Source organism: Aspergillus niger (genome assembly GCF_000002855.4).
Source record: "Aspergillus niger supercontig An05".
NCBI lineage: Eukaryota > Fungi > Ascomycota > Eurotiomycetes > Eurotiales > Aspergillaceae > Aspergillus > Aspergillus niger.
The window spans coordinates 528,681-543,218 of NT_166521.1; the positions used below are offsets into that span (position 1 = coordinate 528,681).

The window sequence follows — 14,538 nt, forward strand, 5'->3', positions numbered from 1 at the left end:
GCTGCTGCTGCTCCGGTCCATAGGCCGTCTGCGGGGTTATCATGAGTTCAGGGTATTTATTAGAAGATGATAGACCTGCCCGGATTGCATGTCGGGATACTCACCTTGTTCTCAATACGACTAAGCTCTGCTCGGATTATCCCGTGTGGTGCAATGGGTTCCATAGCTGAAGCGAGCGATATCCCGAGCCTCACGGCGTTGGAACGTATCGGTCCCAAGGGTTATGTGCGGTATATCTTTCCCTTTCCACTTGGCAATGACTATGATCTCGAGCAGGTGGTTCAGGTTCTGCGGGTGAGCTATGCTGCTACTACTCGCCGGCTACCGGTCATGGCATGTGAGGCGGTGCCGGACGATCGCACAACACAGCGAGGTGTCCTTCGCCTCCAACGCCTCCCTGAGGGGGATATCGAGCCGATAGAGACGCGAGATCTGCGTGCGCCGGGCGCATTTCCCACAACATACGCAAAGCTTCAGACCAAGGCGTTCCCGGTGGCTTTCTTTGACGCCGACGTGCTCTGCCGCCGCTCGGTATGGCCAACACCGGGCGAGCGGTTGCCGGTGTCTCTCTTACAGGCCAACTTTATCCCCGGTGGCCTGTTACTGAACTGGTGCGTGCTGCATGTGGTTGGTGACGGCACGACCTACCAGGTGTGGATGGAAGTTTGGGCGGAGGAGTGTCGTCGCGCCCAGGGAATGGCCATCTCGGAACCCATCGAGCTCCCAGAAGCGATTGCTCGAGACCGCGAATGCGTAATGAGTGCGTCTGGACGTAATGCTGGCTCGCTGGGTAGCCATCCCCAGTACACCTTGCTCCCATCTGCACCGTCAGGAGCGCCTCCCAAGATGCTGGCCCAGAACCATCGCTCCCAAGTCTTCTACTTCTCCCCTGCAGCGCTCGTGGCATTAAAGGAAGCAGCGTCTCCCGCTCATGCGACCATGACCTCAGACCAAACCTGGATTTCCACCAATGACGCCCTGTCGGCGTTGCTACTGGAGGACGGTGATGGCTGTGCAGTGGCCCTTGGATACTCTCCAGGGTGATCCCGTATCCGTGTTTAACCTCGCGATCGACGGGCGCCTACGGACCGATCCGCCCGTGCACCCGGAAACTCTGGGCTGCTTCCTGGAGTATCTTGGGGTCTCCCTGCCGATTCGCACCATTCTGGGCTCTGCTAGCCTCGCAGATCTGGCCATCCTAATTCGTAAAGAAGTGCTCCGCGCCGACCGGCAATTTACAGACGACCTGGTCGCTCTCGTGGAGCAACTGGAGGATGTCGACCGCCTAGTCCCCACGGCATTCCTGGATGTCCCTGGGTTCAACTGCGTGCAGACCTCTTGGATTAACTTTCAGTTATATGGCCTGGACTGGGGTCCTCTGCTGGGCCACCGCATTGGCGCGGTGCGAGCCCCTCACATCGGAGTCATCAACGGTCTGCAACTTGTGTTGCCGGCGCCACCCGAGGGGGGCGTGGAGGTATTGGTAGGAGTCGAAGAGAGTTGCTTGCAACGTCTGCTGCAGGACCCCTTGTGGATGAAGTATGCTGTTGCCCGATAGGTAGAAGGTGGGCTAAGGGGGGTTAGGTGTCACAAGCAGCCATCTGTGGTAGCTTCTAGGCATTGTATATAGTAGTACTCTACTAATGGACGCATGTCACTCAACATAGCAGTTGTATCTCGAAGTATGCATCACTGTTGTCAATCGTCCTCCACATACGCCCGAATTCTCCATGGATCCAAGGAACAGTGACCGCAAATACGTCCGCGGATCATTCATCCACATTCCACAAAGTGACATTGTACTCGACTAGCAGCAGTACCCACATTCCGGTTGCAGGAGTTTCGCAGGCACCACCGCAATCAACCCCAGTTATTCCAGAGGGGCGCAAAGTCACCGGGCATTTAAACTGCCCCTTTGACTCCCCATTGACTTTCCAGGTCTCATAGATTATTCACGCAACCTCCAGCATGCGCATTGTTCTGAAAGCTAGCTTGGTCGCAGCCCTGATTGCTTCTGCCCACACACTTGGACAACGGCCATTTGGGTCTTCATTTGGTGTTCCTGGGACTAATGCAACGTTCGACTACATCGTGGTAGGCGGGGGAACTGCGGGCCTGACGCTGGCCACGCGACTAGCCGAGCAGCAGAATGGCTCGGTGGCTGTCATCGAAGCAGGAGGTTTCTACGAGGTAGACAATGGTAATCTAAGCCAGGTGCCTGCCAGTGCCGGATCATACAGTGGTCCATCCCCTTCTGACTGGCAACCTTTGATTGACTGGGGATACGTCACTACCCCGCAAGAGGTACGTTGTTCATGGCCATCGGCAGATTGAAAAACGTCAAATGCTGACGGATCTGTTGGTGACAGGGACTCTACGATGCGCAGGTACACTACACGCGCGGTAAATGCCTGGGAGGCAGCTCCGCCCGCAATAGCATGGTATTCCATCGGGCCACGAAAGGAGCGTATCAGAAATGGGCGGATGCAGTGAACGATGACAGCTACACCTTCGACAACCTGTTGCCCTTCTTCGAAAAAAGCTTACACTTCACTCCGCCGGATCAGTCCCTGCGGCTAGCCAACGCTACCCCCTGGTATGATGCCAGCGTGCTGGGCACGGGAAGCGGTCCGCTGTCTGTGACCTACTCCCACTACGCCCAGGCCTTTACTTCGTGGGGTCTTCAGGGCCTAAACAGTGCGGGATTGTCGATGATTCCCGGGTTTCAGAGTGGCTCGCTGCTGGGCTCGGGATATACTCTGCTAACCATTAACGCTTCAACGATGCTACGGGAGTCCTCCGAGACGGCTTTCCTGAGTCGTGGCCTGAGTCGCCCCAATTACCAGGTCTATCAGTCTGCACGTGCTAAGCGGATCCTCTTTGACGATGACCGACGGGCAACAGCGGTGGTGGTGGAGACCGAGGGATTCGCCTACCAATTGAACGCAACCCAAGAGATAATTCTCTCGGCGGGAGCCTTCGGTTCACCACAGTTGCTGATGGTTTCTGGCGTTGGCCCTGCTGCCATTCTCAATCCATTGGGTATTTCTGTGGTGGCGGATCGGGCAGGCGTCGGCCAGAATCTGCAGGACCAAGTCCGGTCGTCCGTGGCGCGCCCCGTGAATGTGATCACGGAGTCTGCAATGAATTCGCCGGAGGCACAGGCTCAGGCAGCACAGCAATTTGACGAGCTCGCTGCTGGGCCTTATACCAGCACCGGGAATGACGCCCTGGCGTGGGAAAAGATCCCCGATGGTATGCGCGCGCAATTATCGAACGATACCCGAGAGATCTTGGCTCGGTATCCGTCGGACTGGCCCGAGGTGGAGTATGTCTTGGGGGCATCATATCGAGGAGGGATGGTAGATGCAACGGAGGAGCCTGATGATGGATTGAACTACGCCTCCATTGTGTTTGCCATTGGTGTACCGCAGTCCCGGGGCAACCTGACCATCACCTCTCGGGATGCTGCAGTTCCGCCCCTCATTAACCCGAACTGGCTCACTGCATCGGCAGACATTGAGGTTATGGTGGCAGCAGTTAAGCGTGCGCGGCAATTTTGGCAATCAAGTGGCCTCAGTCCGGTGGTAATTGGCCCGGAAGCGTTTCCGGGGGATTCGGTCGAAACAGACACGGAGATCGAAGCCTCTATCCGGCGGAATGCCATGTCCGTCTCGCATGCCTCGTGCACATGCGCTATGGGCACTCCTGACGATCCGATGGCTGTGGTAGATACCCAAGGCCGCGTGTATGGAGTGCAGGGGCTACGGGTAGTCGATGCCTCGATTTTCCCTCTCCTGCCTCCGGGCCACCCGCAGGCTACAATATGTAAGCTACGATCCGGTGCCGCTTGTACTGATTGCATCTACTGACCACATACAGATGCCCTAGCCGAGAAATTGGCCTGCGATATCACCGGTAATTGTGACGAGTAGGATGCATGATATTTTTCAACGTCTAACACGGACGGATTTCGTTCCAAGTATGAGAACTGGCTGCTTATTCCTTGGATGGTACAACGTTCCCATAACCGGATGAGCACGTAATGCCGAGTGACTCCTATCAATCGAGCCTGAAAACTATGCCTAGTGGCCCCTTTCTGACGTCCTGTCAACGTGCCGGCGTTGCTCATCTTGGAGTGGTTGTAGATGTCAGTTATGCGTGGGCCAGCCGTTCAAAGTCTGTTCTTAGTGGAAGATTACAAGTCGCGACTATCGACCTTAGGCCACAGAGCCGCAGCCCAGAGGGCGGAGGCAGCAAAAAGGCGCGATAAATGTATGCATGATTGAATGCGACCCACTATTGTCCATGTTATGATTCTTGCCCTCAAGAAATATACAATACAAACACATACGATCGAGACAAGTGAGTACTGCTCTATATAAATCCCTACTCACACCCTACATAACCGGCCGTTCTGATCTGGCAGCCCATCCAAGCTGTGCACCTTCCAGTCCTCGCTACCCACCCCAGTCGGTGCATAGAACAGTCCTGTAGGATCATACTTTTGCTTCAGGGCGTACAGTCGATCGTAGTACGAGCCGTAGAAGGCCTGCTGAAAGTCTGGCTCCATGATATCCGCCTCAGACATGTAGGCTCCCGCCTCCGGGCAGGTGCGCCGCCACTCTCCCAGGATATCGTAGGTAAAGTGTTCCATCTCCTCGAGGATATCGGCATTGGTCGCATTGCTTGACCAGCTGGTCGATGTGATGGCATGCATCAGGGTCTTGCGGAAGGCTGGGTTGGCGGAGCTGGAGGCAACTCCATCGAGCAAGTCCGCTTTGAGGTTAAAGGCCAGAAGCGAGTAGCCCGCCGAAACGGTGGAGCGGAGGGCCGCCACGGTCTGGTTGAATCGGAATGGGTCCTCAAAGTTGGAGCGTGGAAAGAGTCGGGATCCAGTCATCATAGTCACCGAGCCGACGGTCTCCAGCGGGAAGCCTGCGTTCCAGGCGTCGTAAAAGTTATCGTAGTAAGTCGTGTTTGGCTGGAAGGAAATACCAAGGTGATGTAGCTCGTCAAACCACGGCTGCATCAGGGCATTGAACTCGGCTACGGTGTGATTCACCGCAAAGTAGGGGTTCATTAGGAATTCGAACGCGTCAGTGCCCGTCGAGATGACCCAGAAGTAGGCGTAGGTTCCGGCATCGGCGTTTACTGGAAACCGTTGCATGTAGGCACGCACACCGGCCCAGAAGATGTCAGCCGAGACATTGGTGCCAGTAGCGAACGAGAAGGTCGACACCGTCACCGGCACTTTGGGGTAGACACGAGAGATGACAGAGGTTACAATGCCGTAGGTACCTGGTCGTCCGCGTAAATGATATAGTCAAGGGACTCAAAAGGGCCTTATGCAACTTACCTCCTCCACCACCACGAAGGGCCCAAAATAGATCAGGATCTGATTGCTCGGTAACGGTGACAAACCGGCCACTGGCAAGGACAACCTCCAGTGCCAGCACCTGATCTGCAGCCAACCCGTACAGACTCGACATGGGTGAATGACCTCCTCCAAGCACGTAGCCACCGGCCACGCCCACAGTTTTCCCCTCGCCACCTACTGCAGTAAACCCAAGCTCGTTGGCCTTCTCGTAAATTTCGAACGCCTGAGCACCGGCACCCATCTTGACCGCGGGACCGCTGTAGTTGCCCAGCTGGTAGTTCTCATAATAGACGATATCTTTGAGGTGATGCGTCCAGATGCCGAGGGCTCCAGCGCCAGTGGACTTCCCATTGAAGTCATGACCGGTATTTTTGGCAACTAGGCGCAGGCCAGCATTGCGGGCAAAGTTGACGGACAGCTGTATTTGCGCTACCGTGCTGACGTTTACTGCGTAGCTGCTGTAGCCCCCCAAAGTGCAAGATCCGGAGGACAGGTCGGGTGGCAAGCAACTGCGGCCCTCGAACAGCGGCCACATTACCGACGCGGGGTCTGCTGCACTGTCCGACTTTGTCAATATAATCCGCTCAGGCGGGGATAGCGAGGGATTAACTTACTGGAGGTAAGAGACGGTCCACTCGTCCGACACATAGTCGCACTCGGTTTTATTGTACTCGGACCAGGACGGATAGCAGGATGCAGCTAACGGGACCGTCTTGATGAGCGCACCTCCAAGCAACTGGTCAAACAGTGACCATGTCGAGTCGGATGGCCAAGCTGCATCACTGGGGAAGACCTTGCACTCGCCGGATGAAAGGGACTTTGTAGAGGTATTGTGGCCGAACTCGAATAGTGCGGTAGAATTTCCCAGGGAAGCCTGCAGCCCAGCTAGCACGCCATCTGTAAGTTGGTGGATTTCACTGGCGAAGAAGGGAGCATTGGCCACAGAGTTGGTTGATGGGACTGTTGTGGCCGCAACGGGGACCGTCCTGGAGGTCGCACTGGCCTGGGAGGCAGCGCCGAGGGCAAGCGCCGCAAAAAACAGAGTTGAAGGAGCCATTGATCCTGACACCAGCCAACAGCAGCTTGGAACCCTGCCCAGCAAGCAGTATTTAAGTCAGTGCGACCGACGGCCGTTACGATGGTCCATTTCGCTAGACAGTAACCGACCTGGGCTAATCAGCATTAGTGCTTCCGACGACGAGTGGTGTGGTGGCCTCCAACCCGCATTAGATTAAGCTCTCCTCCACTGGCCGAGCGATGTCGTGGAGCAGTGGGGGCACCCGGTCAGCTTGGTTTCGTGTCGAGCGAAGCTGAATGCTCTAGAGTTCGCAGATTTGGTATAGTCTGAGACTCGATTCCACAATCCCAAGAGCCCCGTGCCTCGTCTTCCTGCTATCAGACGTTTTGGCCAGGCCCGGACTGGGTCTCCCCGGAAGAGCCGGCGCAGCTCGGAAATGACATTGCCTTGGATGGGAAGCAAAACGGCTGGACTTGATCCGCTCGCTAATCAATCAACTTGCTTTTAACAAGGAGAAGGAGAAAAAAATAGTGGAAATAAGAATAACGCCTGCAAAAAATGTCAGAAAATGCCACATCTTGTCCAATGTTATCCATACATCCCTTTCCTCGCGTGATGGACGGAGCCCGTGATCCGCAGGAACAGGCGATCGCAGAATCATCCGTGCCTGGATGCCCCAGATTTTATCTTAAGCATTAAAATGAGGGTTAGTCAGACGACTATCGTTCCTGCATGAGGTTTAAATCCCGGTTCTTCATGCAGCCAGCAGGGAATAGAGAAGAAGGGGCTGGTTGCGACCGGGGGCGGAAAACTCCCCAACGGAGAAAATAAGTTAGTTGCCCAGGTGCCTTAGAAGTGAATACGGATGGATGGACTCGGCTACAATATGCACAGTCTCCATTTCTATTTATCCTCATAACCCGAGATTGCAGCTATTTCTGTTCAGACCCCTGTCGTCTCTGCCGCGTTTCATCTCCGACCTGCCAATCGACTTTTTCAACGCCAGCAATGGCCGACATCTCCGCCGGAGAACCGACGGAAACCCCGGCCCCAAGTGCACGAGTCCCTGGACTTTAATATGTTTGCGATACCTCTTTTGAGAATAGGGTCGGACATCCCACAGGGGAGTCTTGCCGGACAAGTTTTTCCGCTTATTAATAGCTTGTCAACAGACAATTAGGCACTGCAAACATATTGGAATGTGTACTATTTTGGCTTTGACTGGTGGAAGCCGAACCATCCCTCAGAATGCATTTGTAGTCTTATGCCTCCTGCAGTCTTCATTACTCTCCATGAAACGACACTACTGCAAGGTCTGAGGCTTCTACAAAGTATCTGCTCGCTCGCTCCATGGACTTAGTCCCGGGTCGCGTAGATGCCCTCGGTCCGAAAAATGACCTTAAGCAGAGCAGCATCCAACAGGTATCATTCCCCTCGATGCCAGCGGGCAGCGTCTCCCGTCTATCTCTAAGCCTAAGATGGTAGACGACGCTCATCAGAAGCTCGCCCTGGGCGTGGTCGTCGCCTTTCCGGTGCTTGGAGGGATCGCAGTGCTGCTGCGAATTTGGAGTCGCTACTTGACTCGGTCGCGCTTGGGAGCAGGTGGGAGATACTTACCCTTCTCCACAGGCTAGGTTTCACTAACCATGAGAAGATGATATCCTGATTGTAGTCGGATATGTAGAGGCCCCTTCCTCGTAAATACATCTTGCATGGTGCTGACCTTGACAGATTCTCGCTATCGGGCAATCAATTACCTCCTGGTATTGTAGGTGCCCCCTAGACAGCATTGCATTCTGTGCTGATTCTTAACTAAAACAGACATCAAGACGAACTACGTGGGGATCCATATCTGGGATATCCCAAAAGACTATGACATCAAGCAAGGACTCATTGTAGGGGCTCACCTGTCGCCGCTCTTTACCTCTGCCATTGACTGACTGGATCAGTGGAACTTTGCGAATCAACTAATCTACAATCCCTGCCTGACGATGGTGAAGCTCTCCATCCTCATGTTTCTGCGTCGCCTCGAGTCCCAATCGCGGCTCGTAAACTCTCTCATATGGTCCACCATGGGCATTACGGTCGCATTATTCATCGCCGTTCTCTTTGTGGATATCTTTCAGTGCAGTCCGGTCGCCTACGTCTATGACTTTTCTATCTCAAACGGATCGTGCATCAATCAGGGGGCGTTCTATGTGGCGACGGCGGCAACCTACCTCTTCACCGACTTGCTCGTTCTGTCGATTCCCATCATCATCACCTGGGGGTTACATATGCCGCTGAGGAGGAAGGTTGCTGTCTGCGTGGTGCTCTGCATGGGCGCGGTGTAAGTGGCGGAAGATCTTCCAAGAGAATGAAGACCAGATGGCTAAGTAGGTACAGGGCGACGGGGGTGGGAGTCTGGCGGATAGTGCTCCTCGCTAAGGGCTTCTTCCCAACTCATCCGGTGTACGATGCCACATACTCCATTGGTTTCTGCAGCTCAGCAGTAGAGGTTCATGTCGCCGTTCTGGCTGCCTGTGCCCCTTGTCTCAAGGCCATTGCCAGTACCTACTTGCCTCGTCTGCTGGGCTCATCACGCCGGGCCACCTACCCGTCAACGGGTCGCCAATACGTTCCCACGTCCACTACCTCGTACTCTCGTCGATCTCACGTCAAGATTTCGGCAGCTCGTGGTGATGCTTCGGTCGCGTTCGAGATGGTCACTCCCCAGCTACCGATTCCAGGGGTTGAAGAGGCCGCGCACAGGAGAGAGATGCGAAAATACCACCCCTATGGGGAAGATGACACCAGTCTCAGTAGTGAGGACGGCGCACCGACGACAGGCATTGTAAAGACTACGGCGATCTCAGTCCGATACACGGCGGACTCCAACTTGGAAAGTGGCGGGGAAGGAACCAGAGAAGGAAGCGTAGAGCGCTTGGTTTAGACCAAAAATGTATTATTGCATCCAATTGATTGATATAGATTGAGGTTGCTACGATCGTCTTTGCGGCTTGTAAGATCGGTTACTCTGGATAGCCAGGCCATTGAGAATTCCGGTTAAATAGTAATAGTACTCTCTCTACTCGTGTTGTTGCTGTCTACCGTATCGCAGAGTTGTTTGGGCATCGGCTCAAAAGCACCACCAGGGCCAGAGGTGTGTCGTGGTACAAAGCAGGCAGGGATATATTGCCGCCTGCCAGGCACCATTACTGTGGGGTAGAAAGGTGTCATAGCGTTCATTCGTCCCTACTCCCCTTCAGCTCTAGCAATGATTGTCTATTTAGGAGCCACATGCTCGTGGTAGTAGCGGTGAGCGGAATCCATAATGGCCTTGACCCGGGAAGCTGGCACCTTCTCTTTTCGATCGTACGAATAGAGACCATTTACCTCTTGCTCAATGTCACAACTATGAAGAAGATTAGCCATTGGGTAATGATGGACACGGCTGCTGATAGCCACCACGGTCGCAGACAACCTATATCTCGCAAAACAGTAAGGAAGGGGACATACAGTTGGGTATAGACCAATCCACACGAATGGCCCCCTTTCACCACTGCCATGACAAGCTTTTCCAGGCGACTCAGCAGGTCTTCCGGATCAGTCGCGGTGGTGTATCCCCAGTCCCGCTCCCCGGCTGCGGTCCCCTTTGCGGGGATGATATTGACTCCACCGAATTCTGAACAGATGACGGGAGCCCCAGAGGCATGCTGTGCACCAGCGTCCGAAGGAGTGGATGGAGTGGCCGGGATAGGAGGTACAAACATGTCTCGGTTGGACTTCTTGCCTAGGATACCAGTCTTGAAGTCCGCACAAGTTTCTGTCAGCGCAGGGAAGTCGGAGTAGTCGTGGTAAGTCGTCAGATCGGTTGCCACATGTTCCCAGCCGCAATTATCGTTGATCGGCCGAGTTGGATCCAGCGTTCTAAACTTATGAGCGATGTTACATTTTTAAGGATAGAACAAACATTGACTTACTTGGTGAGGTAGTACACTGACCGGATATGGTTGCGCTGGTCAATATTGTCCTTCAGGGAGGGATAGCCCCAGCTCTCGTTGAACGGGGTCCATGCCACTATGCACGGGTGATTGATATCCCTTCGCACGGCCTCCACCCACTCGCTGTTGAAGCGCGAGATATATTCGTCGCTGAACTCGTACGCATTGGCTATCTCTCCCCAGACCAGGAACCCAAGCCGATCGGCCCAGTAGTGAAATACGGGGTCTTCGACCTTCTGGTGCTTGCGGCAGCCATTGATACCCATATTCTTCGCCATTTCAATGTCCGCTCGGAGAGCATCTTGTGATGGTGGGGTCAGGCCTGTCTCTGGCCAGTATCCCTGGTCCAGCACGAGTGTCTGGAAGCACGGCTTTCCATTCAGTCGGAAGGTTCCATCACCGTAAGTCCATGAAACGCTCCGCATGCCCGTCGTCGTCTCGATAGTATCCACTTGATTGCCCGAGGAGTCGTAGAGACGCAGAACCAGGTCATACAGGATTGGGTGTTCCGGTGCCCAGAGAGCTACATTACCTCGCCAACAACCATCAATGTTGAAGGGGCTCTGTTGCTTCAATGAATCGACTTGTGGAACGCGCATGTCTATGTCAAGGTCTACCCAGTCCTTGTCACGGGGCAGATCTTTTCTGCGATGACTGACCAAGTTTCCTGCAAGACTAGCCTCGATTTCAACGCTACAACCGGCGGCCACGGGGCGACCTAGTACCGTGAGTCGTGCATGTAAGAGGCCACCTTGAATGTCATCCGACCGTAGGACCGTCCCGTCACTGCTGCTTCCCAGCCGCGTCCGGGGCACACTCTCCAACCAGACAGACAGCCAGATGCCACTAGTAGGGGTATAGAAGATCTCCTGTGGAACGGGCCCCCAGTATTGCTTCCCTCGCAGTTGACCGAGATCGGTTGCAGAGTCGCGAACGCGAATGGTGAGGCGCCGGGTGGCCGAGCCTCCCTGGGCACCAAATGCGTCCGAGACATCGATCTCAAAAGGTACATGGCCTCCTCGGTGAGCGCCAACCAATTGTCCATCGACCCAGACAGTACATTCGTAGTCCACCGCCCCGAAACGAAGGATTAGTCGGTTCCCTTTCGTCTGTTCATCTGTGGTGCGTATGTCCGGGACCGTTCGTTCATACCAGAGCACTTCATGAACCTCATATAGACCAATACCTGACGCCGGGGTTTGGAATGCGTACGGGACATTGATCTGACGCTTCGATTGTGCGGCCTCTTGGGCAGGGAGACCCTGTTGATGCCACCGTTGGCTTAGGCCTGTATCAGCATCGTCGAAGATAAAGTCCCAGGAACCGTCAAGGGAAAGCCAATTGAGGGCTGGGCGCTGGAAGTCAGGACGAGGATATGCGGCCATCGTTCGTTCGGTAGTTAATACTTGTAAACACACAGGCGTTGTGGTTGGTATGAAGGATCATGGACGAGAAGTGCGAAGGACAACTGGTGAGGGGGAAGAGGGATCGACAGTCAACCCCGCCCTGCCATGACGTGGTCCCATCAGCCAGTGCAACAAAGCCATCTGATAACTACGAGGAGAATATCCAAGGAATTGCCCAACGTTCTTTACTGCACCGGACTTGACATTATATCCTGACCATTTTCCCACCGAGGCAATTGGGTCTGCCTAATTTTCACGGAGATTCTCGAGGGCAAGGATGTATGAGCTCGTGTACCTTGGCAAATTGGGGTAGCTGGTGATATAGTCTATGCTAATAAATATCCACATTCATGGCAACAGAATTTTCACATGTATCTATCATGCAACACTGCTGTTCCTGGATTCCCACCCGGTGTTCAGGTTAAACGTCTGTTGGATGAGAATGTCATTTGTACGCATGCCAGTGTCGCGGCTGGCTCTGGGTGAACAAGAATCAGGGTCGGCCGTCCATTCCCCGTCTGCCTGGATGGTGGTGGTCGTGTTCATCACGTTGCCCGGTCGGAATAAGGACACGGACGGTGATGGGTAAGAAGATACAGAAACAAAGTCGGGCTTGGGAGCCGTGGGCCCCGACGAGCTGCGTGAACTTAACCGCTTCAACCCAGGTTTGGTGAAGGCGGTACGAAGCAGCTTCAGTAACGGATGCAGGGTGGCCAGACTACCCGCAAAAATCCCCAGGCCAACCTCAACATTGGACCAGACAGCCACCTCGTAAGTCGCGTCTATATTCAGTTAATACGAGATGCTTGCGTAAAGCAGAGGGAGTACGAAACATACAAAGAAAGTCCTGGTCGGCAAATGTGGGCACATACGGAATGCGAACAATCACCGCACAGCACGCACTGTCGACAGATCAGTCAGTGAACCTGGAAAAGATGGGAGATAAATTGATCGGGCTACCCACATGCAACTGATACTGCAGATGCCTATCGCTGCCACTTTTCTACGCCATGGCATGTTCAACCTCCGAATAATGAAGAAAGGAACAATCCCAACCGCTAGATCACAGCACGCAGCAACTCCGCTGTATGCATAGGTCAGGGCAATAACCACTTCGGTGTTCACGCAGGTCCCCTCATCATTGGGATCGAAGGCCACCCTGGTCCAGAAGTAAGAGACAGGACGACATTGCAGCAAGAGGGTAAACATTAGGACAAGACCGATGAGGACGGTGCATGTCATGATGATGTAGAGGAATGCGAGATGCGGTCGCTTGATGGTTATGCGAGCCAGAAAGATGCATATCGAACATTTGCAGAAGATGGACGAAAAGCAGTACCCGATCTCGCAGAGCCACCAGTACTGAGTAGGTTGTCAGTTGCCAGGCACTGTGAGCCGAGAAGGAAGAACGAAACACACCTCCATTGCAGTAACTCGGTGGCTTGCAGTCAAGTCAGCGAAATGTTTTCCTGTACCGTATAAACTACCTCCAATCATGACGCCACAGAACATGGCATAGACTGCCTGTGACGATGTCAGTCTTGTCTATCTCATCTGCTGTCACAAGATTGAGCCATACCATGGCTAGGACCATGAGGCCATCATCCCACCCAAACGCCTTTACAAGCCTTAGGCGGACATAGCAACGGAGCAGGACCGTGATTGAAGTTACAGCGAGAAATACTGCGGGGATGGCGCGGACGGCGGCATTGCGGTTGACCGTCATGGGCGGCGAGTATTTGGGGCTGCCTGGGTCGCTCACTGTTCAACCTGATGTCAATCCATGCATATGGTGTTGACTATCCTTCATAGCCTGGGATGATGCAGGAACGGCTTAAGGTCATGAAGGAAGCCGTGAGCAGGAGCGATACTGGAGAAAGATATCTTGCCCCTAGATTGCCCCAAGATCCTGCAACCATGGTTTTGCGGCCCTCGGAACCAAGATCCCGGCTTGGCTAATGGATCATACTATTGGCTGGGAATTCCTATACAAGCAATGCTTTCCATGGTTACGCAAAGCTCGATGATTCATTATCGAACCATAACAATCTCTTGAGGATACGAAGTAATAATAATATCGCACTCCGCGGAAAAAGAAAGGGAGATAGACAGATATATATATATATGTATAAACAGCGGATATCTCTTGCTTCGGTCTGGTCGATGGGGATTACGCCCTACGAGATTAGTTGATCTTCTTGAAGACTGCCTCATAGCGGCAAGCAGATGAGTTAATTCCCCCACTTGCCAAGTTCACAGGGTCTTGTTCCGTGGGAGCATGGGACATGAACAACGGGTCCATAGCGTCACAGTCCGTGCACGGACATGGCATGTGATTGCCACTCGGGATTTGCCGACGGGGATAGAAACAGCCGGCCTCTACATTCTTCCGATCGTCAATGCTTTGTCCGCAATGGCACTCTACTTGGTAATCAGGTCTGGGCATTGTCCACACTACACACACAGTCGGATGAACAGTGACCTATCAGAAGAAGGCCGAGAGAAGATTAAGGGGATTGCGGAACCAGAGATGCTCGGCCATGTACCACGCTAGCCAAGTCACAACAGTCACTCTCCTTGACCCTATTGTGTACTAAGTCGCTATAATTGGCACCTCTTGACACTCCAAGGTTATCTTCATTGATCAATACTTTCAACATGACGTGACCGATGCGCTCTGATAAAAGTTGTCTTTGCTCCTGGACTAATTCTGTAAGCCCTTTACTTTCACCGTTGACTCTTCGGGTACAA

General features: G+C 53.7%; 7 protein-coding genes across 7 annotated transcripts; 3 read left to right on the plus strand and 4 right to left on the minus strand.

Annotated features, from left to right (window-relative positions):
- Nucleotides 1-154: 154 nt before the first annotated feature.
- An05g02370 (uncharacterized protein) lies at nt 155-1,558 on the plus strand (the record flags this gene model as incomplete). The annotated part of the gene is given in 1 exon segment (XM_059747970.1): nt 155-1,558. A coding segment is annotated over 1 exon segment (1,404 nt), but the record flags the coding sequence as incomplete, so codon positions are not given.
- Nucleotides 1,559-1,968: 410 nt separating this feature from the next.
- Nucleotides 1,969-3,935, plus strand: An05g02380 (uncharacterized protein; the record flags this gene model as incomplete). Its single annotated transcript, XM_001390769.1, has 3 exons — nt 1,969-2,304; nt 2,370-3,828; nt 3,883-3,935. The coding sequence occupies 3 exons, from the start codon at nt 1,969-1,971 to the stop codon at nt 3,933-3,935; spliced, it is 1,848 nt and encodes a 615-aa protein (XP_001390806.1).
- Nucleotides 3,936-4,393: 458 nt separating this feature from the next.
- An05g02390 (uncharacterized protein) lies at nt 4,394-6,437 on the minus strand (the record flags this gene model as incomplete). Its single annotated transcript, XM_001390770.1, has 3 exons — nt 4,394-5,301; nt 5,360-5,937; nt 5,995-6,437. 3 exons carry the CDS (start codon nt 6,435-6,437, stop codon nt 4,394-4,396), a joined length of 1,929 nt encoding a protein of 642 aa, XP_001390807.1.
- A 2,237-nt stretch (nt 6,438-8,674) lies between these two features.
- Nucleotides 8,675-9,330, plus strand: An05g02400 (uncharacterized protein; the record flags this gene model as incomplete). The annotated part of the gene is made up of 2 exons (XM_001390771.3): nt 8,675-8,727; nt 8,784-9,330. 2 exons carry the CDS (start codon nt 8,675-8,677, stop codon nt 9,328-9,330), a joined length of 600 nt encoding a protein of 199 aa, XP_001390808.3.
- Nucleotides 9,331-9,662: 332 nt separating this feature from the next.
- On the minus strand, nt 9,663-11,766 carry An05g02410 (uncharacterized protein; the record flags this gene model as incomplete). Its single annotated transcript, XM_001390772.1, has 3 exons — nt 9,663-9,792; nt 9,897-10,307; nt 10,361-11,766. 3 exons carry the CDS (start codon nt 11,764-11,766, stop codon nt 9,663-9,665), a joined length of 1,947 nt encoding a protein of 648 aa, XP_001390809.1.
- A 399-nt stretch (nt 11,767-12,165) lies between these two features.
- An05g02420 (uncharacterized protein) lies at nt 12,166-13,513 on the minus strand (the record flags this gene model as incomplete). Its single annotated transcript, XM_001390773.1, has 5 exons — nt 12,166-12,569; nt 12,625-12,689; nt 12,752-13,149; nt 13,207-13,311; nt 13,367-13,513. 5 exons carry the CDS (start codon nt 13,511-13,513, stop codon nt 12,166-12,168), a joined length of 1,119 nt encoding a protein of 372 aa, XP_001390810.1.
- Nucleotides 13,514-13,972: 459 nt separating this feature from the next.
- Nucleotides 13,973-14,447, minus strand: An05g02430 (hypothetical protein; the record flags this gene model as incomplete). Its single annotated transcript, XM_059747971.1, has 2 exons — nt 13,973-14,269; nt 14,334-14,447. The coding sequence occupies 2 exons, from the start codon at nt 14,445-14,447 to the stop codon at nt 13,973-13,975; spliced, it is 411 nt and encodes a 136-aa protein (XP_059603745.1).
- Between the last annotated feature and the right edge of the window lie 91 nt (nt 14,448-14,538).